Source organism: Ochotona princeps, chromosome 21 (genome assembly GCF_030435755.1).
Source record: "Ochotona princeps isolate mOchPri1 chromosome 21, mOchPri1.hap1, whole genome shotgun sequence".
Taxonomy (NCBI): Eukaryota; Metazoa; Chordata; class Mammalia; order Lagomorpha; family Ochotonidae; genus Ochotona; species Ochotona princeps.
Genome location: NC_080852.1, coordinates 37,577,785 through 37,600,835, shown reverse-complemented (window position 1 = coordinate 37,600,835; position 23,051 = coordinate 37,577,785). Strand labels below are relative to the sequence as shown.

At 53.1% G+C, this 23,051-nt stretch overlaps 1 protein-coding gene across 1 annotated transcript in view; it reads left to right on the top strand.

Moving 5' to 3' along the window:
- Window positions 1–23,051, top strand: part of SLC6A11 (solute carrier family 6 member 11) — a 97,007-nt gene that overhangs the window by 17,287 nt on the left and 56,669 nt on the right. The window contains exon 5 of the mRNA XM_004581306.2: window positions 9,630–9,762. Coding sequence (XP_004581363.1) covers window positions 9,630–9,762 — 133 coding nt within the window. The remainder of the gene's footprint in view (window positions 1–9,629; window positions 9,763–23,051) is intronic.

Here is a 23,051-nt window from a genome sequence, read left to right as displayed (position 1 = left end):
CCAGGAATTCCCTCCAGGTCTGCCACCTAGGTGCAGGGACACAAGCACTGGACCGTCACCTGCTGCTTCCCAGGCACACTGGCAAGGAGCTGACTCAGGCTGAGCAGCTAGTACTAGAACTGGCACTTTGACATGGGATGCTGGCATGATAGGCAGTGCCAGTCTCTCATTTGATTCTTTTTTTAATATTAAGATTTATTTATTTTTATTGGAAAGGCAGATATACAGAGAGGAGTAGAGACAGAGAGGAAGATCTTATGTCCGATGGTTCACGCCCCAAGTGACCGTAACGGCTGGTGCTGAGCTGATCCGAAACCAGGATCCAGGAACTTCTTCAGGGTCTCCCACGCGGGTGCAGGGTCCCAAGGCTTTGGGCTATCCTTGACTGTTTTCCCAGGCTACAAACATGGAGCTGGATGGGAAGTGGAGCCACTGGGATTAGAACCGGCATCCATATGGGATCCTAGTGCGTTCAAGGTGAGAACTTTGCTGCTAGGCCACCGCACAGGCCCTTAAAAACATTTTAAGAATTTATTTTAAAAAACAGAGGGCAAGAGGCAGAATTCTGCCAACTGCTGATTTACTCCTCAAATGACTGCAACAGCCAGGACTGGGCCAGGCTGACCCTGGGGACCTGGAGCTCCAAGCCAGTCTTCCTTCTGGGAAGCACCAGCACAGCTACTTGAGTTATCATCTGCTTCCTCTTAGTGTGCACGTGAGCAGGAAGCTGGAATAGAAAGCTGGAGCTGAGACTCAAGTTTAGGCTGCCCAATGTGGGGTGTGGGCATCGTAGAGCCTTCACCACAATGCCAAATGCTTGCCCCACGTCAGAAAGCCTGAAGTCAGACACCATCTGTGCCTTTCACTTCTGAGTTGTTGATGTAGGCAGATCCAGGCCCTATGTGGCCTCCATTCCCAAGCCTCATGGCCGCCCCTGAAACACCAGCCAGGCCCCCTGTTGGCCAATCAGTAGGAAACTGTTTTTTACCATCCATACCCAAGAAAGAGCTTAGTGCTCATCTCTGTCGTAGTCTCATCTTAGTCTCATCTCTGCAGGAAGCTCGGGCCCTGAGTATCGACTACTGGTGACAGGACCAATGCACACCTCAGATGGCAATACCCCACAAGCGCCAGCCTAGGGTTGCAGGTGGTGCTCATGTGTGCAGTGGTTTAAGTACTATTTAAAAACATCATGATACAGCAAGGGTACCCTGAGCCTGGGCTGTGGAATGAGCCAGCCAGTATTTGTAATCTGATTGCTTCTGTTTGTGAGCGTTGGCCATGTTACTTAAATCTTGCTGCTGCTCAGTTTCTTAGTCTGCAAAATGGAAATATTGCTAGTACATTTGAAATAGCACTTGGGCTTGGGAAGTACTGCATGGCTGCCATCTATTGTTACGCATTCTGACCCTGTAATGAACGCATTTCACATTCCCCAGGGGCAAACATAGTTCCCTACCTTCAGATTGGGTATCTGTTAGGAAGCAGCATTAACTGAACTGGCAGCATTTTGTCTGAGCTGCCTTTTGCCTTGGACTATGTGCTGTTAAGCACAAGGGAAGTCCCCTTCAGTTACTGAGTGCCTACTGTATGCTCTTGCCCTGTGTGGGATTGTAACAGGTTCAACCATTGTCTGTTGTCTCCCAGGGTTTGCATTAGCAGGAAGCTAGAATTGGGAGCAGAGCTAGGACTCAAACCTGGGTACTACAATGTGGGACACAGATTAGACCAAATACTACCCCAGAACCTAAAACCAGAATACCTTGGGGCAGGCGTTCAGCATGGCAGTTAAGGCACTGCCCACCTGCTTCCTGTATCCAAGTGTCTGGAATGCATTCCCAGCTCTATTTCTGGTTCCAGCATCCTGCTAATGCACACCCTGCTGATGGCTCAAGACTTGGGTTCCTGCCATCTACAGGGAAGACCTGGCTGAGTTTCCGACTCCAGACTCTTGCCTGGCTCAGTGCTATCTGTCCTTCCTCCCTCTCTCCCTCCCTCTTGCATTATTGAATGAGTGATTCTTATTCAGGGTCAGGACCAGAATAGCTTGGAAGTGACTGTTTGCAGATTGCTGTTGTCTGCTTTCCAAGGTGTTTTAAAACAAGCCTTGAGAAGGTGTAAGTATACAACTGTCTAGATTTAATACTCGCATTCACACATTGCATACACACCTGCTCACCTGTGCACCTGCAGTGTGGGGCAGCTCGGAGACTCACAGCATAGGAAGGAACGCCAGAGCTGGGGCAGTTTGACTGTGACCCTCATCAGTGGGGTCCCTGGTAGGTAATTATAAAGCTGCCTTCCTTGTCAACTGAATCAGGGGAACTGCACACCTGCCCCAAAGTAGATGGTTGAGACACCTTGTCCATATCAAGGTGGTGAAAAGGCACCTCCCTTGATTGAGACCTGGATGGGGGTCTTTTTCCGAGCTGGTGCTGTGCCACCCAGCTCCCTGGATGCTGCAGCCACCCATCCATCCCATGGCTGTGAGGGGATGTGGTCGACACTGTGGGATTGTGCTGGGTTATGAAGCTTGGTGTTCTGTGGATTAGGTGGGCTCAAGATGGTCTGGCTTTGGATGTTTTCCACTTAGGTGGGCCTAACCCATCATAAGGCACAGAGCACCCCTGTACACTTCACTTAGAGGTGCAGGTGGTATTTGACCAGTCATGGACAATAGGACATCACTAATTAGTGTTTGCTCCTCTGGGTCCTTCCCCCGTCCCCCAAAACACAACACACTTGCTTTCATTTTGGATCTCAGATGGTGGCCTCTTGGTGGGCTGCACCTGAGCTGGGAGCACAGCCCATCCCTACATGGCCTGCTCATTCAGGGCTGTCAGGGGACTCTACTGACCTCTGTCCATTCATGTTAAACTGGAACACCTCATTGGGTATGGGGGTCAAGGTGGTGCGCCATGATGTGTTTGAGCTCTCGCTGGCTCGCTAATGCAGAGCTGCCTTCCTTGGAGCAGAGAGGCAGTGGAGGGTGACTTCAGTAGCACTTGGGGGCGGCCTGAGTCCTGCTGCAAAGGGCAAGAGGCAAGATGCGAGGGCTGTGGGACCAGAGCCGTGGGGTCAGTGAGGCCCTTTCTGATGGGCAGGCTCTGCATCCCTCAAATGAGTGTTCTCAACTGAGGGCGTCCCCTCCTACTTCTATGCTTTCTCGTGTGCTCTGCCTCTTTTCCCTCTGCTGCCTGGTCTGCTGCTCTGTGGGGTGTCTGCCTGCTCCTCCCCACTCTCATATTCCTCTGGGTCTCACCCACAGTCAAGGAGGAGCGGAAGAGGTAACGCACCTGTCCTGCACCGTGTTAGGAGTGCGGTGCCCAGATGTGTTCTGAGGACCCAGTGGACACCTGCCACCATGGGTGGTACCAAACCTGGGTGTTCTGCTCTGTGCTGGACATGTGTGCCTGGGATAAAGCTTCACTTATACACTGGGCAGCCTAAGAGCTTAGGACAGCAGCACTAAGAGAGAACAACTGTAACAGCTCCCACTGCAATAAAATTGCCAGCATCACTACTCTTATACTCTGGGGCCATTATTAAGTAAATGTGTGTGTGTGTGTGTGTGTGTGTGTGTGTGTGTAAGAATGAGAACTGCTGGAACACCAGCACTGTGACGCTGGGACTGTGGTCCATCTGACAGCGAAGGCAGCCATTGAGTGACCTGAAGGAGGGGGTGTATACAGTAGGAACATGGTAGGACACGGGTGGTTCACATCTTGATGGGACACATAGGCAGGGGAGGGAGGGTGCTACAATTCCGCAGTATTACTCAGAACAATGTATATTTAAAAATGCACTGATGGCCTGTGGCTGGAGCTGCTGATTGACCATTTCAGAGGATGGCCGGCCACAGGCTAAAGGAGTGCTGTGATGTTTTGGAAAAGCAGAAACATGGTGTGCAGAGACCCCTCCTTAAATTTTTGACAAGTTTACTGAGGTATAACCTACTCCTTTTAAGATGTACGGTTGAGTGGTTTTGAGTAAGCATGGTGAATGTATAGCCATCACCACAGTGTGAGCCTGGAAGCTTCCATCATCCACCTCAGTATTTGGGGGCTCTCCCCTGGCTCCCCTCCACACAGCCATTCAGTGACTCTCCATGCAGATTTGCCTGTTCTGGGTGCTGTGTATTTCAGAGTCCCATGACCTGTGGTCATTGTGGCGCAGCTGTCCCCAGGTGGCAGTGTGCTCAGTGTTGTGCTCATTTTGGGGGTTCTGCACAAGTCCTGCCATATGGGGGTGCTGCCATGTGTGCAATGCCACTCCCAATGTTTACGTACGCTTCTTTCCAGCCCATGGTTTTCATCCTTTTGGGCGTATCTTCCCAGGGGTTGGTGTGGATAAAAGTGTTGGTGAGGAAGTTCCAGACCATTTTCTGCAGCATCTGTATGGTGTTGCCTTCCCGCCAGCAGCTCAGGAGGGCCCCAAACCTCCAGGTCCAAGCCAGTACAGCTGCCTGTGAGTCCTGGCTGGTGTGAAGTGGGATCTTGTCTTGGCTTTGATTTGCATCTCAGTGAGGGAGACTGCTAGATGGGACAGCACCTGGTCAGACGGAGCTGTGCAGATGGCTTCATTCAAGGCTTCTTCGAGCTTCTGAGTGTCTCACAAGTACTACCTTGTGAGATACAGTTTCCCATTCCCATCTGTAATGTAGGTAAGAGGAGGCTGGGGATAGGGGCAGGACGATGACCTGGGTCCTCTAGGGGCAGGCTGGCGGGAGGCACAAGCTGTCCCGCTTCATGTCTTTTCCACTGTACCTCTGAGCGGGGGTGGAAGGAAGATTGTCCTGCAGGTTCACCCCAGGCCTTGGGGTGATCTGTGTGTTGTCTGCTGAACGCTTGATTGGCACACCTGAAATCCAGAGAGACCTTTTGCTCGAAGAGAGCCCGGCTGGGTTTTTAGGTTTTGGGGATTGCCCCCTGAGTTCTGAAGCAGCACTCCTGCTCCTGCCTGTGTGCAGGGAGAATTAGGGGCTACACCTCTTTCTTCCCAGAGCATGGGGAACAGCACCCAGTGGTGCTGCCGTGCTCCCTGGAGTCCCAGAAAACACTTGTTTCAGAGCAGGGCCTTTTTCTGCGTGTGTGTTTGTTGCTTTGGGAGACCGGCAGGGCTATTTATAGCTTAGCCCTCCGTTCCAGCTTTCAGGGCCTTCTGTGTGTCCCTGGCAGTGCCGTCCTCCGTGGCAGGTTAAAGAAAGGTGATCTGTTTGCCAGCATCGTGCAAGGCATGAAGATGAAGTTCCCCCCGCCCCCATTAGTCTGGGACCGTTCTCAAGTCCTCTGGCAGGGGAAGCTCGGCTTACACCTCCCTTCTCTGGCTCCACACCCCAGTCTGACCAGCACTTGTTCTGGAGACTGCAAACTTTAGGTAGGAGGCTGTAGACTCAACCCCCGCCCCGTGTGTGTGAGACCCTTGGAGAGGAGCAAGAGTGAGGGGTGCTAGCACCTGAAAAGTCTAGTTTCAGGTAATAGCTTGGACAAGTCACAGGCCTCGGTTTCCCCATCTGCAGGATGGGCATGCTGTTGGCTCCCCACATCTGCATATGGATATGATGCCTATCCATAGGTTGGACTGTTTGGAAGGATAGATTGCATCTGTCCTGCGCATGTGCAGGCTGCTTGTCCTGTCTTGGCTGTGCATGCAGCATTCCTGTCCCATCAGGTGTAATTGGTCGCCTGCAGGGAGGGTGTGTGTCCCTCCTGAGCAGTTCTGCCGACATTTTCACATGCGGGATTTAAGCATCTTTGGACTGGCAGGGGGTCCTGGGACCCATTCCCTGTGGGTAGTGCCCTGGCAAATGTTGTATTACCATGAGGACTGAGTGCAACCAGTAGGAGCTACAGAGGGGACACCTATGTGATCTCCTCCACAGCCGTTCCTGTCCTACATCTCTTTCTGAGGAGAGATATGGGAGGTCTTGAGGCCCCCTCTTCCCCATGGAAAAAAGGGTGTCCCCTGCCTCATCTACCCTGTTCCTCCCGGCCCCATCTCAGGAGCCTTGATGCTATGCCTCCTGCCATGTCACCATCAACCACCCAGTTGCCCCAGCTTGAAAACCAAGCAACTGGAGGTAACACAGCCCCTGTGGGCCCCTTTTGCGCTCCCCCAAGGAGCTGCCATTCCCCAGCCTCATCCTGGGCCTGAGCCCCGTCTCTAGAACAGTCCTCGCCGCCTCACCTGGCTGCTCCCTCCCAGGCTCCTGCCTCCTCTTTCCCCTCCTCCTTTCCTCCTCTTTCTCTCTACCTACTTTTCTTCCATACTGACCCCCTTGTGAGTCCCCTCTCATTGCCCTGCTTCCCAATGCTGACTCAGATCCCTGGGAATGCCCTGCCAAGTCCAGGAGCCTCCCAGCTGCATCTTGTGCCCTCACCACTGTCCACACCCTGCTGTACGTCCTTGTGTCCCTTCCTCATCACTCCATGAACTGCTTGAGGACCCCACCTAGCATAATACCTGACACACCGGTGATGCTTTATGAAGTGTGAGCTTAACCTGAATGGATAAATGCAAGAATGGCAGGTGCCAAAGACCCTTCACTTCAGCGTGTGAAGACTCAGACTGGGTAGTGTGGCTTACTGTGGCAAAGTGAGGAAAGGAGTGAGTGATGGCAGGCTTGGAATGAGGATCCCCAGGCTACAGTCTGAGCTTTATCACCTGTTGTGAGTTTGTGAACAAATTCCTCAACCTGTAGTTCCCCAGTCTCTGAAATGTAAAGTTCGTCTACTCCAAGAGTAGACCTTTTTTCCTTTCAAAAAGTCCTTGAAGACAGGCGTCATTGCTCCCGTTTTCCAGATGGGGCAGCTGAGGTGCTCGGGGAGGTCTTGTCACCTCCCCAAGGTGAAACAGCTCATGAGGAGCAGCTTGGATTTAAACCCAGCCCACCTCGACCCAAGGGATGGAGAAGCCTGGGCCCAATACTTCTGAGCTCCAGGTAGAGAGCTCCAGAAAAACTCCACGGAAGCCTGGGAGAAGTGCCTCTGAAAGCATCTGCTGTAGCTCCTGGCACATAGCAGGTGCACAGCCCTCATTGCACCAACAGTCCCTCCCAAAGAGCCCCATCTTGCCATCAGAATCTCTTGTGCTGGGGCAGTGGCAGGAGGTCTGTGCCTCGGCCTCAGTTGGCCAGCGCCCTGGCAGACTGCTTGAATTCCAGTGCTGCACAGGGCAGGGGCATTATAAAGCTTTTTCCCAGGAAGAACTGTGCCTCCTCCGAAGTCTCCAGAGACAAGTACCCTAGTCCCCAAGCTCTCAAAGGCCACCCCTGTGGGCTTCAAAGCAGCTCTACAGGCACTGAGAACCTGACCCCCAAGCCCCCGTTAGAGTCCTTGAGAAACCCCAAGATCAGCTCCTGGTTGAGTTCAGATTCGCTACAACCCAAAGAAAATAGTTGGAGGATGTTTTCTAAACTGCGTCTCGTGGAACAAAAGAGCAGTTCATCTTCTGTAGCCTTCCGTCATCTGTTCCCTGTGGAAGACTCAGATTGTTCAATTAAGCGCGAGGGAGCCAGCACAGGCTGCACGACCCAGAAGCTTGCAGCATCCAAAATGTGGGCAACAGGGGAGCCGAGCCAGCTCGCTCCTGCCAGGGCTGCCGCTGCTTTCTGCCTCTGTCACTGTGAGACTTCCAGTTTTCTCATCCCCCGCTCAGAACTAGCGACCTCAGGAAGAAGGCGCGCGCACGTGTGTGTGTGTGTGTGTGTGTGTGTGTGTGTGTGTGTCCTCGTCTGTCTCTCCATCCATGCACCTCTGCCAGCCGAGGACCTGTCAGTTTCTTTAGTGCTGTGGTCCAGGCCCAGCATCTCCTTGCTCTGAGCTGTCCCTTCTCGTTTGCTAACCACTGGGCTGAACTTGTGAGACTCTGGCCACTGCTGAACACAACAGAGCTCCCTACAATGTTTTTTTGCTTTGCTTTCTTTTTTTTTTTTTTTTTTTTTTTGTGGGGAGAGCGTTTCCCTGGGAGAATGGCCACACTTTCAGTCACTTCTGGGTGATGTCTCCACATTCCTCCTTCAAAACAAGATGAGCAAGAGTTTCTGGTCATCCCTCCACTGCCAGGGAGCTGTTCTTCTGCGGTGCCCATGCCCCACCATGCATGGAGGGGGTTCTTGGGTGCTGCTCCACAGGGATTGGAACTCAGTGGTCTATAATGGGGCACAGGAAATTTGGGTTTTTGGCTTGTACACCGACAGCCACCTTTGGGGCTGTCACTGTGTTGGGGACAAGAATTGCCTGAAGGGTGTGCAGTAGTACAGGCCTCTAGCGGTCAGTCACAGCTGGAGATGGCTGAGACTTCAGAAGCAGGTCCAGGGCTGTCAGCGCCATCCTTTCGTCTACTGTGTCTCGGATGTCCTTTTGGTCCAGCTGAACATCCTGAAGGGCAGAAGTCTGACTGGGCCGTACTTTGTGGCCTCAACCCCTGACACCGTGCCTGGCTAGAGGAGGCATTTCCTCTGTGGGTGCCAACCCTTCTGGTGCTGCTTCTCCAGCCTGGCGGTGGCAGCCTGTAAGCCGGTATCCTTTTTGCAATGGGTCTAATTTTGTCTTCTGGCCTGCCTGAGCTCTCAGGGGGGAGCTGGGCCTGGAGGGAGCCCACGGACCCGTGCTAATTGGTGTCATTGAGTAATTAATGCAGAATCAGGCTCCGCGCGGAATCCCAGGGAGACGGACACTGAGGGTGGTTTTCATGCTGGCTGGGCTGGGGGCTCCCCACTCAGAAGACGTTCCCAGAACTCAGAGGCCACTGGCATGGTCTGCTGGGGTGGCTTGGCAGTGGCCTAGGATTCATGGAGCAGGCGTGGAGGGGGTTTGTCACGCCGCTCCGTGTGGAGTGTGGTGACTTGGCTTCCTAGGAGCACAAACACTGCGCAGGGGTTCCAGGAGCCAGGCCTGAGTCCATTCAGAGGAAGGTCAAGGAAGGGCAGGGGCTTTGGTGCACCCACACCTCTCTCTCCAGGGCCCTGCACTATCAAGGGCAAGGATCTACATGATTGTGCTCCTTGAATGCCACACTCCATCTTCTGGATTTTGCCAGTGCTGTTCTCATAACCCCAAAAGACCTGCACTCTGTCCTCCTCCTGGCTGAAGTCCACTGATCCTTCACAGCCTGACACACATGGCCCTTCCTCCAGGCAGCTCTCTGAGATGTCCTGAGTCAAATCACAGCAAGCACAGCTTCTTCCAAAGAGCCCAAAGCTCCCTGTGACACTTTAGTTGTTGTTCCCACTGGGGATCTGATACAGGTGGCAGAGGATGCGTAGACGGAAGATGGCAGCAGCTGTGGGACACGACACCCTTTCCATTGCTGGACACACAATGGCCAGAGCAGGTCCTTAGGCCATCCTGAGTCCAGCAGGGCGAGAGGGTCCTGTGCTTCTTTGGGGAGGGTTGTGGAATGTACATGGGCAGCAGATTGGTCTCTGCAGCATTCCTTAGTGGGTAGGTACTTTGTGGTCTTTCCCCTATATCACTACCCCTGCCCCTGGTCCTTGCAGCTCTGCTAATTTCCTGATTTCTGCTCCAAGGAGGGGCTGCCTCTCTATCCTTGTACCCAGCCCAGAGGCACGTGGAGAGTGCTGGCTCAGTTGGGTGAGTGTGGCTTGACACCCCACCCTCCCTCTGCAGGCGCCGGGTCCTGGCCATCTCTGACGGGATCGAGCACATCGGGAACCTACGCTGGGAGCTGGCCTTGTGTCTCCTGGCAGCTTGGACCATCTGTTACTTCTGTATCTGGAAGGGGACCAAGTCCACAGGAAAGGTAAGAGGGACAAGCAATCTACGATGAGCGCTGGGGAGGTGCAAGAAGTCCTCATACAGGCTTGCGGTGACACATGACGCCGGAATGCATGGTGTCTGATCCAGCTCCTTGGGTGGGAGGCAGGAAGGGCGCCAACCAGAGAGCACACTTAGGAGCTGAGCATCTGTTCCTCCCATGACTTGCCATGCACCTTAGGGATGTTCCATTTCATATACTGAACCTCAGTGTGCTCACCTAGGAAGCAGCAAAGCCTGCCTGTCTGCCCTGGGCAAGTGGCATGGACGTGCTTTGGATATAGGTGGCTGCCAAGCTTCCACTGAAGTCTTAGCTGTGGCTCCAGATGTGTGCCAGGGCCTCTGTAGACAGACATCCAGGTCCATCCAGGCCACTTGGGGTCTGGATGGACCGGCAGCAGTTTCCGGCTTGTGTTCTTGCTGGGGTCACCCACACCAGTGTCCTCTAGGGTCTGCACCTCATCAGGGCAGGAGGGATGGAAAAAAGTGGCCCATGTCCTAACTACCTTGCCCTGACTGTTGGCCATGACCCTGGGGGACCCAGAAAACAGAGCAGTCACGGTGACCTTGCTGATCTTCGCTGGAAAGACCAGGAAGGAGAGGCTAGTACTCCCATGCCCAGCTTGGGGAAGCAATTCTGTGGGTCACAGTGGACAGTTCCAGGGGGCACTGGAGACCCTGGATCAGCAGGTGGACTCTGCAGGGAAGAATGGGCATTTTTGTCCCTGTTTGTTTCTTGCCTCACCTTCGAGGTGAACCTAGCAGCCAGAGGGTCTTGGGGTTCTGTGCAAAGGCAGCTGAGAATGAAGCGCTGGTGGTCCAGGACTTCTGAGCAGACAGAGTTCACCCCAGCCACTGCCTGTATAGCCTTGGCTGGAGCCACTCTCAGGGAAGGAGAAGTCTCTGTGCCTGTTGTCATCCAGGCCATGACTGGGTGGTGTTGCCTCTTTGCCTACTGCTCCCTGGAGTGCCATCCTGCATGCCACACTCTGATGCCAGCAGGAGCTCCTGTGTGTGAGACACGTTCATTAATGGGAAAAGCTTTCCTGGCCCTGCTGTCCCTGAGGCTACAGCTGCTTCTACAGCCTTAAAACAACACCTGGTTTAGTTGTGTATTAGAGTACAGGAGTCTTTGGGGGAAACCTCCAGATCAACAGGTCCCATGGATAACTGAGAGACAGAGGATTGAAATCAGACCAGGATGTGTAGCTGTCTGTGATTGTCCCGGATCCCCTTTTGAGTTAATCCACCAGATTGTTCCTGCCCGTGCCATAGACCTGAAACCAGCAAGTCCCTTTGCAGGACTTGGTCTCTCCTCCGATTTTCAACCAAGCCTGCTTTTGTGAAGTGACCAACTTCTCTTGTCTGTCCTGTCTCTACACCATCCACACTGAGCACTGTCATCCCCTGCCACCCTTCCCCAGGGGAGAGTAACTTTTTTTTTCTCTTTCTTTTTTTTAATTTTAAAAATTTTTAAATTTTTTAAATATATTGTTTCCTTCTTATATCTGATGTAAAAGGGAATTTTAAGGGAGAAACCCCACCCAGTCTCCCACCCACCTCAGGTCTCGGATGTGGAGCTTGCTCCGAGGGTCTTGCTCAAGTGGTCCCGATAGTTCAACAGTTATGAATTGCTGCCAATCTCGTCTCTCCAAGCACGATGAGGTCGTTGAAGAATCCACTGATTGACATAGTCCATCTTAGAGTCTCCATTTGCCCAGTTTTTCACTGCCAACACATAGCTGACTTCTGTCCTCTGTCTTCTTGGCCTGGGTTCCGAGTCTGGCAGTTCAACTGGGGAGATCTCCAGGGAGAGTAACTTTGAAGAGTTCCCGTTTGTACATACATACTAAGTTTCTATTTGTGCACACACTGATGAGTTCCATTTGCACGCACACATTGCTGGCTTGCACTGTGGTAGAACTGAAAAGCTTTGAATCCTGTGCCTCATTCTCCTTGAGATATCCTGAGGGTTTATTCCCACTCTCTGGTCTGGCTATCATGCAGTAGCAGCAACGTTAGTGATTTGTGACACTTTCCTAGCAGCCCCATCCGTGTTTGTTGAAGACAGAAAAAGGTTTTCACCACCTACCTGTCATCCTCTTGTGGCTTTGCCAGGCCTTGTTCTAATCCATGATGGGCCTGTGGTAGCTTCTGGGTCCCAAGCAGCACATGGCTTGTTTGTCAGTCATGTTTTGTGCTGGTCACAGGTCCGTGAGTTGCCTCTTTAGTGTGTTGATGGCTGTTTTCTTGCTACTGTGAGAGCACAAATGGATAATTGTGATGGACACCTAGTGGCCCACAAAAAAAACATGGAGGTGAAGCCACTGTCCTCTGAAAACACATCTGAAACTTTGTGAGTATCAAGGATGCTGCATATAGAAATTCCATGCTGCAAACTTGGTTCATTTACAAATTGTTTCATATATGGCTGTGTGTTTAGTGTATGTGTTGTGCATGGGGATCCTTTTTTTTTCTGCCAAGGCCCATTTGGATATTCACAGCATCATTTGCAGACCCTACAGAGTTATCGAAAGTGAGCCACAGTGGAGTTACTGACACTGAGTACCACCTGCAGTTGCTCTGACAGGGGCAGACCAGATGTGTACCAGGTTGACCTATGGACCAGATGTTTCCCACTTCCCGATAGTTCCTACATGGATTCCACATTTACCCTCAGATGGCTCAATGCATGTTTGTGATACTCCCCAGTCCAGAATTCCAGGTTCTGTAAGGCTTCAGGTCCCAGGCATTTTGGGTCAGTGGTCCCCAGACCTGTTTTCCATGATGTGGCCCTGTACAGAGGCTTATGGCCTAAAGGGTTACTCTGCTACTCGATGTTTCCTACCTCACAGGACACTAACAGGAAAATGTTGTCACCTGTGTGGGGGCCATTCCAGGCACTGATAGACCAGTGGTAACGTTGGTCCCTGCTGCCCTGCAGCCTCAGATTGGTGGCTTCTGTGTCCATCCCCTCATTTGCTAGGGGTATTGTTGCTCATTCACTCGTTTGTTCTCCATCTGTCCAATGTTTACTGTGCAACTGCTGTGCATGCTCAGCACCAGACAGGTGGCTCTTCGTAAAAGTGAATGAACCAGACCATGAATGAGATGGGAAATAAACCAGGCACAGAAAGGCTGCAGGAACCAGCATGCATATGGCGGCCCCTCTGAGAGCCCAGGGATGGCATCCTTTGGACAGCAGCCTCACCGGAGATGGGCAGGATGGAGATGAGCAATATCCCTACCAGGGGGCACACCCAACAACCTTGAGAGGCTCAGTGAAGTGAGGGCAGCATCAGTGAGGAACAGGAGAACAGGCTGGAGTCAGGCCTCGAAGGCTGTGATTTTGTACTAAGCCGTGAGTAGCCCCAACCCTGAGCCGATGAGCAGAAAATTGGTGATGGAAGTTGGGGAACAGAGCATATGGTCTGCTTCTATGTCCACAGCTGGCACTGGCTGCCTTTTGGGAGTGGGATAAAGGAATAGGGCAAGGGGGCATATGGCATTCCATGCAGATGACAGGGCTGGAGGTAGCACTGGGGTTGGGACTAGAGACCCCCTGGGCTGGCAGACTTGTCCTATGGGCCTGAAGTCATGGGAGGCTGTGAAACCTCCACGTCCCCAGGCTCCTGAGTGAGGTGGCTGGTCAGCCCCTGTCTAGACACTATGCCCTCTGTCAGCGCTGCCTCACCCTCCAATCGTCCCAGCATCCCTCCTGACTTCCCCTCCATCTCTCCGGCTGGCTCCTGGCCTCTACCCTAGCCTGGTTCCTCCTCTGTCCTCCTCTTGGTGGATGATTTATGGATTTTTCCCCCTCGTTTCCTGGTCTCCAGGAGCAGTGGTTGGGAGGCAAGGCCTGTGCAAAAACAATTGTGGTCCCTTCCCCGCCTCCTGCCCTTGCTCCTGTAAGAGGAAGCTACGGGATTAGCTGGGTTTAAGAAGAATCGTGCCTTTTCACTGCCTTCGGGCTCTGTTTTTACTCTTTTCAAAGCTCCAGGACACCAAGGCAGGGGGAGAACCCCCCAACCTCAACACACACACAGACAGACACACTCACTCAGAAACAGCTGCAAAGAGCCTTGCATTGAGTCTTTTTATTTCCCTTCTTCATTCACCAGCAAGTGGAGGCCCTGGAGGTGCCACAAGGGCACATGGCCAGCCTGTGCGGGTGGGGCGGTCGTAGAGCAGATGCCTGGGGGCTGCTGGATTTCTGGCTCAGTCCTCAGGACAGCATGGCGATGGCTCCCATTTCACAGATGAGAAGACAGAATTTCCAGAGCTTTAGCCGACGTTTGCATCAAGGAGTCACAGAGGGATGGTGTCAGAGTCCCTTGAACCAAAGAGCAGTGGGTGAGGTCCCTGGCTCCTGGCCCATCATTAGGCAGGTACCTGCACCTGGTTTAGCCCCTCCTAATGGCAGCACAGCCCTGAGGGGCTGCAGGAGCATTGTCCTCTCCCCCAACCCACCCAGACATGTTGGATCTGCCAGTAGGGGAACCATCAGGAGCCCCACACAGAAAATTTATTCTTCAGGAGCACCCTATAAAGTGCCTAATGGGTTCAATGAGGCATGAAGCAAGAGTAGAGGGGGCAGGGAATGAAAGGGAGAGATGATGTGAAAGCCCAGAGAACAAGCCAGGGAAGGGAACTGGGCAGCGCTGTCCCTGGGCCCTCAAGTGGCCTTTGTTGCAGCCCAGGCGAGCAGGAGAGTGCGTTGGTGGTGGGGCCCTCGCGGCGGCTGGGCTGATGTCTGCATTCAGAGAGAAAACTAGAGCGTTCATGAGAAGCATGCAGAGTGCCCAGCCACTGCCCTGGGCGGCCCCTGGTCCTGGCCCCCAGAAGCCGAGGGCTCCCCAAGCTGCCCCAAGGGGCCCTTTGTACGGGGATGTGAACCCATCTCCCACCATGGTGCTTCAGGAGAGCAGCAAATTGTGACATTAAGTCAAAAGAGCTCAGCATCTCGATTCAGCCCTTTCTCTGGCCGTGAGTGACAGGGCTTCACCTTTAGCGGGAACCCTGGCAGCTAGCAGGCTTGGAGCGGAGGGGAGCTTTGCGACTCAGTAATACCGTCTTTATGAGAGCACAAAGGCCCCCCAAGTCCCGGTGACTGCCCAGTGGGGGGGGGGGGTTCTGTAGGGCTGGCCAAGTTGGGAGAGCCTCAAGGAGCCCAGAGAGGGCCTAGGAGGTGGGACTTCTTAACCCTTCCCCAGCACCTCCCAACACGTGTTGCTCCCAGGAGTCCATCCCTATGCCTGTGTGTCCCCTGGGGACAGGAAGCCTCTCCTTTTTCCTCTACCCACCACCCCCATCCTTCCCAGTCAGACACAGGAGAATCATGGTCGCTTTGCCATCAGCCTGAGGCCAAGTGCTTCTGGAAGTGAGCAAGGACCAGCACAGGGCAGGCCGCCATGGGATGAGAGGAGAAGTAATTCCCACGATTCCTGCCCTCATTCCCAGAGGGGAGGGCATTTGGCACAGGGGTTAAGTTGCCACTTGGACTGCCAGCATTCTTACACCGCAGTATCTGGGCTTGAGTCCTGTCTCTGCTGCAGCTTCTAGTCTCCTGCTAATGTGCACCCTGGGCGGCAGTGGTGATGGCTCAAGTACCTGGTCTCCTGCCATCCATGTGGGAGACTTGGATTGAATTGTCAGTTCCTGGCTTCGGACTGGCTCAGTCTTGGCTGTTGCAGGTTTTTGAGGAGTGAATTGGTAAATGAGAGCTCTCACTCTCGTTCTCTGTCTCTGCCTCTCCAAAAAATACAAAGCACTGAGGCAAATGAGCATGGATGCAGGGGCGGTGACAGGGAGCAGGTAGGGGTGGAAGCCTGGAACCCTCTGTTACCCACCATTGTGCACTTCACATCACATCAGCTCTCTGGGTCTCCCATCTTCTTCCATCAAGGATGGCATGGCAGGTGCTGTGATAGGTGGAGTGTTGGCTCTGCTTTGAGAAGGAGCCCTGGTGGGAAACAACAGTGTTTGGAAGTATGACAGCCAGACAAAAAGGGAGGACAGTGCAGGATCAACATGTCCAAGAGGTTAGGGGCAAGGGATCAGTAGGTAACTGGTTGTGACAGGTGTGGCAGGAACAATGATGAGCAGGGGTCCACAGGGGCGTTCAAAGAGACAGTAGCGGTTGACATGAGCACAGGCCAACTGTAGACAACAGATTCAGACCCCTTAAATCACTCATAGGGTTGGAATGAGACATAAAATGCCTCTCGGTGTTGGCAGCACCCTATGAAGTAGGGGCCGGACATTCCCATTTTGCAGATGTGGAAAACTGAGGTCTTATATTGTGAACCACAGGCCCAGTTCAGTTCCTAGTGGCAGGACTTTAACAGTGGCTTTAGAGCAAAGCCACATCCTTGTCACTTGTTTCCTTATCCCTCGTTTTGTTGCCTTGCTTACTCCAGGAAGCCCCCACCACACTCTCCCACGGGCTCGTCCCATGTTCCTCCTCCTCTTCTGCTCGCTCCTGGGATCCTTCTTGTGGGTAACAGCTTAAGGCTACCAGCGTTGGCCTCTGATATCTCATGCTGGCAGGCTTGTGGCCTCTGAGAGATTTCTGATCCTACGAGACAGATACTGTACTATGGACAGTGTCCCCTGCCAGGAACTGCAGACAGCAACTGCAAAAACAGTTACAGGCTCCTGTGGGAGGGGAGCAAACCAGCAATTGCCAGTCTGCCTGGGGTGGGTACACACAAAGGCCTGGGTACAGGGATGGTGGAGCAGGCAGGGAGCTGAGGGGAGGGGTCAGAGGGAGCTAAGAGGGAGGGTGGGTCAGAGAGCTAATAGTGGGGGCGTGAGGGAGCAGCTGGAAGGGGCTCTCAGGGAGCTGAGGGAAGGGGTCTGAGAGAGCTGAGGGGCGGGGCACTGAGCCAGGAGAGGGGAGGTCTTAAGGCTGTCAGAGGAGGACCCCCAGGTGCTGAGGGGAGTGGTCTCAGGGTGTTGAGCAGAGGGGAGCTGAGGAAAGAGCTGGAAGGGGACCTCAAAGAGGTGAGTAGAAGCCAAGGCTAAGCGCTCTTGGGGAACTGAGGGGACAGTCTGAGGGTTCTGAGGAAGCTGAGAGGGGGGTCTGAGGCATCTGAAGGGAGAGTCTGAGGGAGCTGAGTGAGGGAGCTGAAGGGTCTGGAGGAGCTGAGAGGTCTGAGGCACTGAGGGGAGGGTCTGAGGGAGCTGAGGTAACTGAGGAGAGGCCTAAGGGATCTGAGGGAGCTGAGTGTCTTAGAGACCTGAGGGAGCTGAGGGGTGAAGGAGCTGAGCAGAGCTGAGGGAACTGAGGGAGCTGAGGGGTGAGGGAGCTGAGAGAGGGGCTGAGGGAGCTGAGGGAGCTGAGCAGAGGGTCTGAGGGAACTGAGGTGTCTGAGGGAGTTGAGGGGAGGATCTGTGGTAGCTGAGTGGCCTGAGGGAGCTGAGAGGTCTGAGGGAGCTGAGGGTGGGGAGTGTCTAGGGAGCTGAGTGGAATCTGTTCCAGGAAGCTGAGGTGTGTGCCACAGAGAACTCTTCAATAGTGTACCACAGTAGGCAGACTCAGACAGCCCAGCTTGAATGCTCAGGGTTTACACCTCCAACCCTATCCTCACCCATCTGGCCTGGTTTCCTCTGCAGAGCTCCTGCCTTGTATCAGGTGATGTTGCCAATAACGCGGAGAGGCAAGTGATGTTCATAGGGTCACACAGCAAGTGGAGTCAGGATTTTAAGCTGGATCAGCTGAGGTGGACCCCTCCCCCTACCCAAAGCAGAGGTATAAAAGCATCTACTGCCCGATAGTGGCCCTTGTCCTCGTCATGGAGGACCTTCATGCATCAGCCCACCTGGTCTATGTGCAGGTGGCCAGAGCAGAGACCTGGGCCTGGACACGGATTCTAACCCCAGCTCTGCCCTGAGGGTAATCTTGGTTGTTACCACCTGCCTCTGGTCTGCATGGGTCATGAGAGTTTTGCAGGTTTGTTGAGGGGTTGAACTAATAGGTGCCTGCCATGAGAACACAGTACATCACTCTCAGTTCTTTTTTTAAAGATTTATTTTATTTTTATCGCAAAGTCAGATATATGGAGAGGAGGAGACAGAGAGGAAGATCTTCCATCCGATGATTCACTCCCCAAGTGAGTGCAATGGCTGGAGCTGAGCCAGTCCAAAGCCAGGAGTCAGAAACTCTTCCAGGTCTCCCACACAGGTGCAGGGTCCCAAGGCTTTGGGCTGTCCTCGACTGCCTTCCCAGGCCACAAGCAGGGAGCTGGATGGGAAGCAGGGCCACCGGGATTAGAACCGGCACCCATATGGGATCCAGGTGCGTTCAAGGAGAGGACTTTAGCCACTAGGCCACCGTGCCGGACCCAGTACACCACTCTTGTCTTTGTGTTCTTGCTTGCAGTTTCTGTGAACCCATTCTGCAGTTTGTTAGTGTTCTCAATCCAGTAGGGAAGACAGAACTCACTCTTCTGAAGAGTGAGTGTGTGATTCTATCATCAGTGTTTGCTACTGAACACTGGTGTTATCCTGGGAATTACAGTGGTGGGTTGTGAGGAGGGGGCTGGAGCTGAAATTTCTGTGGGGCAGGGGGTGGGGCGAGAAAAGCATGGGGTGTCGATGGAGGTTGGGAGAACGTATCTCAGAGTGGGGGGGAAGGGTAACCTGAATGCCAGATAGGACTCGCATAGGCAGTGGGGAGCCATGGAAGGTTCGTGAGCAGGAGTGTGTTTTGGGACCACAGAGGTGGCAGCAACAGGCCACACACTGTGCTGTGCGCTGCGGCAGCAGCTGTCTTCCTTCCTGTTTGACATCCCCCATGTGTAATGAACTCCAGCCCCTCAGGGAGAACATTGGAGCCAGCCAGTAATTCTCTCTGCAGACAACAGATGAGTTCATTAGCCTAAGTCACAATTAAGTTGTGCCACAGCTGGGGCTGGCACAGGATGCCAGTGACAATTCCTACAACCAGGACGCAAGGAGTGATGTTACGCCAGCCCCAGGCGGGGGGCGCATGCAAAGCCCCGGGCTTGCCGTGCTGCATGCACACCCGACACCCTTGGTCGTGATGCACATTCTGAAATGCACTTCCTAAGCAACCCACCTGCACAGACAGCTTCAAGGAGCTTCATACAGTGCTGTGGGTATGTTGTCAGAAGGAAACAGCCTGCAGGTACTTGGCATGTAGCTGCCCATGCACACAGGAGAATGTGAGGCCATCTCAGGTGCATGCCCAGGCTCAGGACAGGAAAGAGAAAGCTCTGTGGGTGCTGTCTGCTTTTCTCCACACTCTATCTCTTGTTCTAAAATCACAGCTGCAAACGCGGGCTGATCCCAGGGTTCCGTAACTGGCATGCCTCTGATCCTGGGATTTTCAGAAGTGAGAAGCAGCAATACGAGAATTACTAGGGAACAGGCAGCAGTGTCAGCCACTGGCCCTGTCACTGCAGTTCTGGAAGATTCTGTCTTTATTAAAATAATGTAAATCATGCTTGGAGGTGAAAAGTAAAGCAGAGTGAAAATCCAGGTCCAGTCATTGCAGACTGCTCCCTGACCATGGCCAGCGGAAGGTCATAAGACCCGGGAAGCTTTAGGTTGTGCGGTGAACTGTGTCATGTGCAGTGGCCATCACGGCATTCCTGGGCTCTGGATGTTCCATGTAGCACGTCATGCCCTCACATGCGGTCAGCTTGCCTCGCAGAGAATGTTGCAACCACCAATGTGTTGTGGCCCTTGAGGAGGTGTCTTCACCTCACTTTATAGGTGCACACACTTGGTGAGGCACAGTACCTACTCAGAGTAATGGAGCTGAGTCTAGAACCTGTCTGCTTCCTGCCTCACTGCAGACTGTACTACAATTGTTCTGTGCATCCTTGTGTCTTTACATCAATTCAGCATGCATTTTTTTAAACACTTCCTGGCCAATGCTGGAGACAGAGAGGCAACCACATCAAAGCTGGTTCTTGTACAACATTGGGAGGCAATCTGGAGGGAAAGAAAATGTGACCCAGGAAAGGAGAGGTGGAAGAAACTTGGCACGTCCAGGCAGAGCAGAGTGCTAGGTTAGTTGCAGGGGCCAGCTCCTGAAGCGCCAGTGGGTGAGCCCCCGTGAGGAGAGGAGAGGAGAGGATAGCAACGACATGAGCAGGCTACCTCCGTCATGGCACAGCTGGGGCACCAGTAGTAGTCCTTCAGGTGGGCAGCAGCTCTGGCTTTCAGACAGAAGAAAGAGTGTGGGCATGGTTCATAAATGTGCAGGCCTGCGTCATCCCCACATGTGAGTGCAAAGAGTGAAGGAGGCGAGGAGTGGGACCCATGTCCCCACCTGTGTGCAGGTTTGGTGGAGCTGTTGGCGGTGGGGTAGGGCAGCACATGGGACAGGCCGTGGAAGTTCAACTGGAGTTAAGGGAAAGATTCTGGGGACTCTCTGAGCTTGTGGCATCCTGAGATGTTTGGACATTAGCTGGATGCGTGGCAAGTAGGATGGGGCCTTTGGCATCTGATGCATGCCTGTTTACATGGGTTGTGGTTGCTTTAAGGGCTGTGTTCACCCATGGTATTGTATAGGAAAGACAGGATTGTATGAATGGATCTTATTTTTCTAGGTCCATGGCAGACATCTGATTTCCCAAAATGAGATGCTTCTGCTAGACTCTGTTGCACCACGTCTAAGCTGCATTATTTCACATATTAGAAGGTTCAAGATGCTTACCAGGAAGGGGGCATTTGGCAGAAGTTGAGATGCTTCCAGCCAGCCTACTGTGCTCTGGTGGCTTCAGGGTGACCTTGTGTCAGAAGGAGACATCGTCCCACCAGACTCTCACCAGTCAGTTTCTTGATTTTCTCTGAAGTGCTGGGCGAAGACTCCTGTGTCCTATGGTAAGGTTTGGAGTATGATTCAGCCTGTACTGTAGTCGGAGAACAGGAAGTGGCCCATTACTGTTCACCTCGCTTTGCTTTAATCCTATGACTACTTGGTTGTTTCTTCCGTCTGATGATTCACTCCCCAAGTGAGCGCAATGGCTGGTGCTGTGTTGATCTGGAGCCAGGAGCCAGGAACTTCCTCCAGGTCTCCCACACGGGTGCAGGGTCCCAAAGCATTGGGCCATCCTCGACTGCTTTCCCAGGCCACAAGCAGGGAGCTGGATGGGAAGTGGAGCTGCCAGGATTAGAACCGGCACCCATATGGGATCCCGGGGCATTCAAGGTGAGGACTTTAGCCACTAGGCCACCACGCCAGGCCCTGGTTGCTTCTTAATAAGAAAATAGACAATCTGTTCAATCTGTGATCGTAACTCTGACCCACGGGCTTTTCACTGTCGGAGCTCACTCTTGAGTGTTTCTGTGACTCTCTGATGAAGCAGAGTTTGCTTTTTCTAAACGGGTGTGTGTGTGTCTGTCTGTCTGTCTGTCTCTCTGTCTCTTCTCATTTACTGGTTCACGCCCCAAGTAGTCGCAGCAGTCAAAGCTGGGTCAATCTGAAGCTGGAAACTAGAAGCTTCCTCTGTGTCTCCCACATGGGTGCAGGGCCCAATGCCTGGGACCATCCTCTACTACCTTCCCAGGCCATTAGCAGGAAGCTAGATCGGAAGCGGAACAGCAGGAACACAAACTGGGCCTCATATGGGATGCCAGAGCCACAGGCAGAGGATTAGCCTGTTTACACCCTGACAGTCCCAGAGTAGAATGTTTCTAAGGGCTTCCTAACTATCAAGCACCAATTGATTTGAGTGTATGTGGGATATTTTAAGCCACCTTGACTATAACATGACTGTAATGAGGAATGGGAAGAGCTGTGACTTCAGACCCTTTAAACTGTAGCAACTGGAACTACATTGTACCTGCCACCTGGGGGACATTGTGACTTCAAAGGCGGTGTAGCAAGTAATTTTTTAAAAATCAAGCATCTTAGAGCAGAGGAATTTAAGTTCTAGGAACAAATGAGACAACTGGAGGATTAGGCAGAGAGGAGGGGAAGAGAAGAAATGAGTCCTGGGAAGCACCAGCGATTAACGGACTTGGAGGAAGAGGAGCTTGCCAAGGAAGCTGTGGAGCCCCTCTCAGAAGGGCAGGCTGGTGAGGCTGGAGCAGACAGGGGCAGGGAGACTGAGAGGCATGGCCCAGTAGTGTCCATGGAATGGCCCTAACTGGTGAGATCAGCTTCCATGAAACACTGGGGCTTGGGGGAAGCAACGTCAGACTGTGTGTTCCTCCTTTTCTCTGAAAATATCTGTTTTCTCGTGGTGGGGCATGGGGTTGCGTTCTAAGAGGAGCTGTTGGGGTTATGGCTTAGGTGGCACTGTTATCCAAGAAGGGGACAGATAGGGTGAAGGTGATGATTTGATATGGTAGGAATTATGGATCTTTGCTGGAAACCCAGGTGGGTGTATACTAAATTAATTGGAAATGTGGTTCTCCCACATGAGGGACAACACCAGGTTGTTGAGGGAGACTGAAGAACTTCAGCACATTGCTAGCTGCTAAACAATGAGAGAGGGGAAGGAGCCCAGGAGAATGTGTCCAGAGAACAGAAGTGGAAATATTGTAGTCCACTTCCTTTTGCTAGGACAGAGTACCTGAGCGCACATCACTTACTTGGAGTGGAGGTTTGTCTCACTGTGTGGAGGTTAGGGCAGCCACACCTGGGAGTCCTATTCACTGCACTCTACATGGCAGGAGCCACAGTGAGTGGGCCAGCTCAGGTCTTCACCCACCCTCATGACTTCATCCAACCCTAGTCATGTGTCGAAGGCCCCACCTGCAGACACCATTGAGAGGGGTTAAGTTCCCAACACCTGAACCTCTTGCAGACACACCTAGACCCTACTGTGGGATAAAGCTGGCCATCCAGCAAAAAGCAGGAAAAAAGGTACAGAGGGGAGGCTGCCACTATGACAACTGCAGGGCAGGGCTTGCTCCTGTGCCCCATGGTGTTTGGCATCTAGCAGAGGCTTCCAAGAGCTGCTGCATCAGGGGTCGGTGACAGCAGGGAGAAATGGACATGCAAAGACACTCAACAAAAGCATAGAGAAAGGAAGTGATAAAATGGAAACATGTACGTTGGAGGGGAAGAGGAGAAGCACAAGAAGCCCCAGACTGGGCTGTGAGTGACCCTGCGTAGCAAACAGAGCACCCTCCCCTGACCCAGACTCTTCTCCCAAGACACTCAGCTCCTGGGGAGCAGCATGGGGCAGCCTGCGTCAGTGGCCTGGGAGGGATGCCTGCTATTCAGGACCACTAGGGAAGGGCCCAGGAGGAATCTAAGCCCTTGGTCATGAGTGGACAGAGCACCGTCTG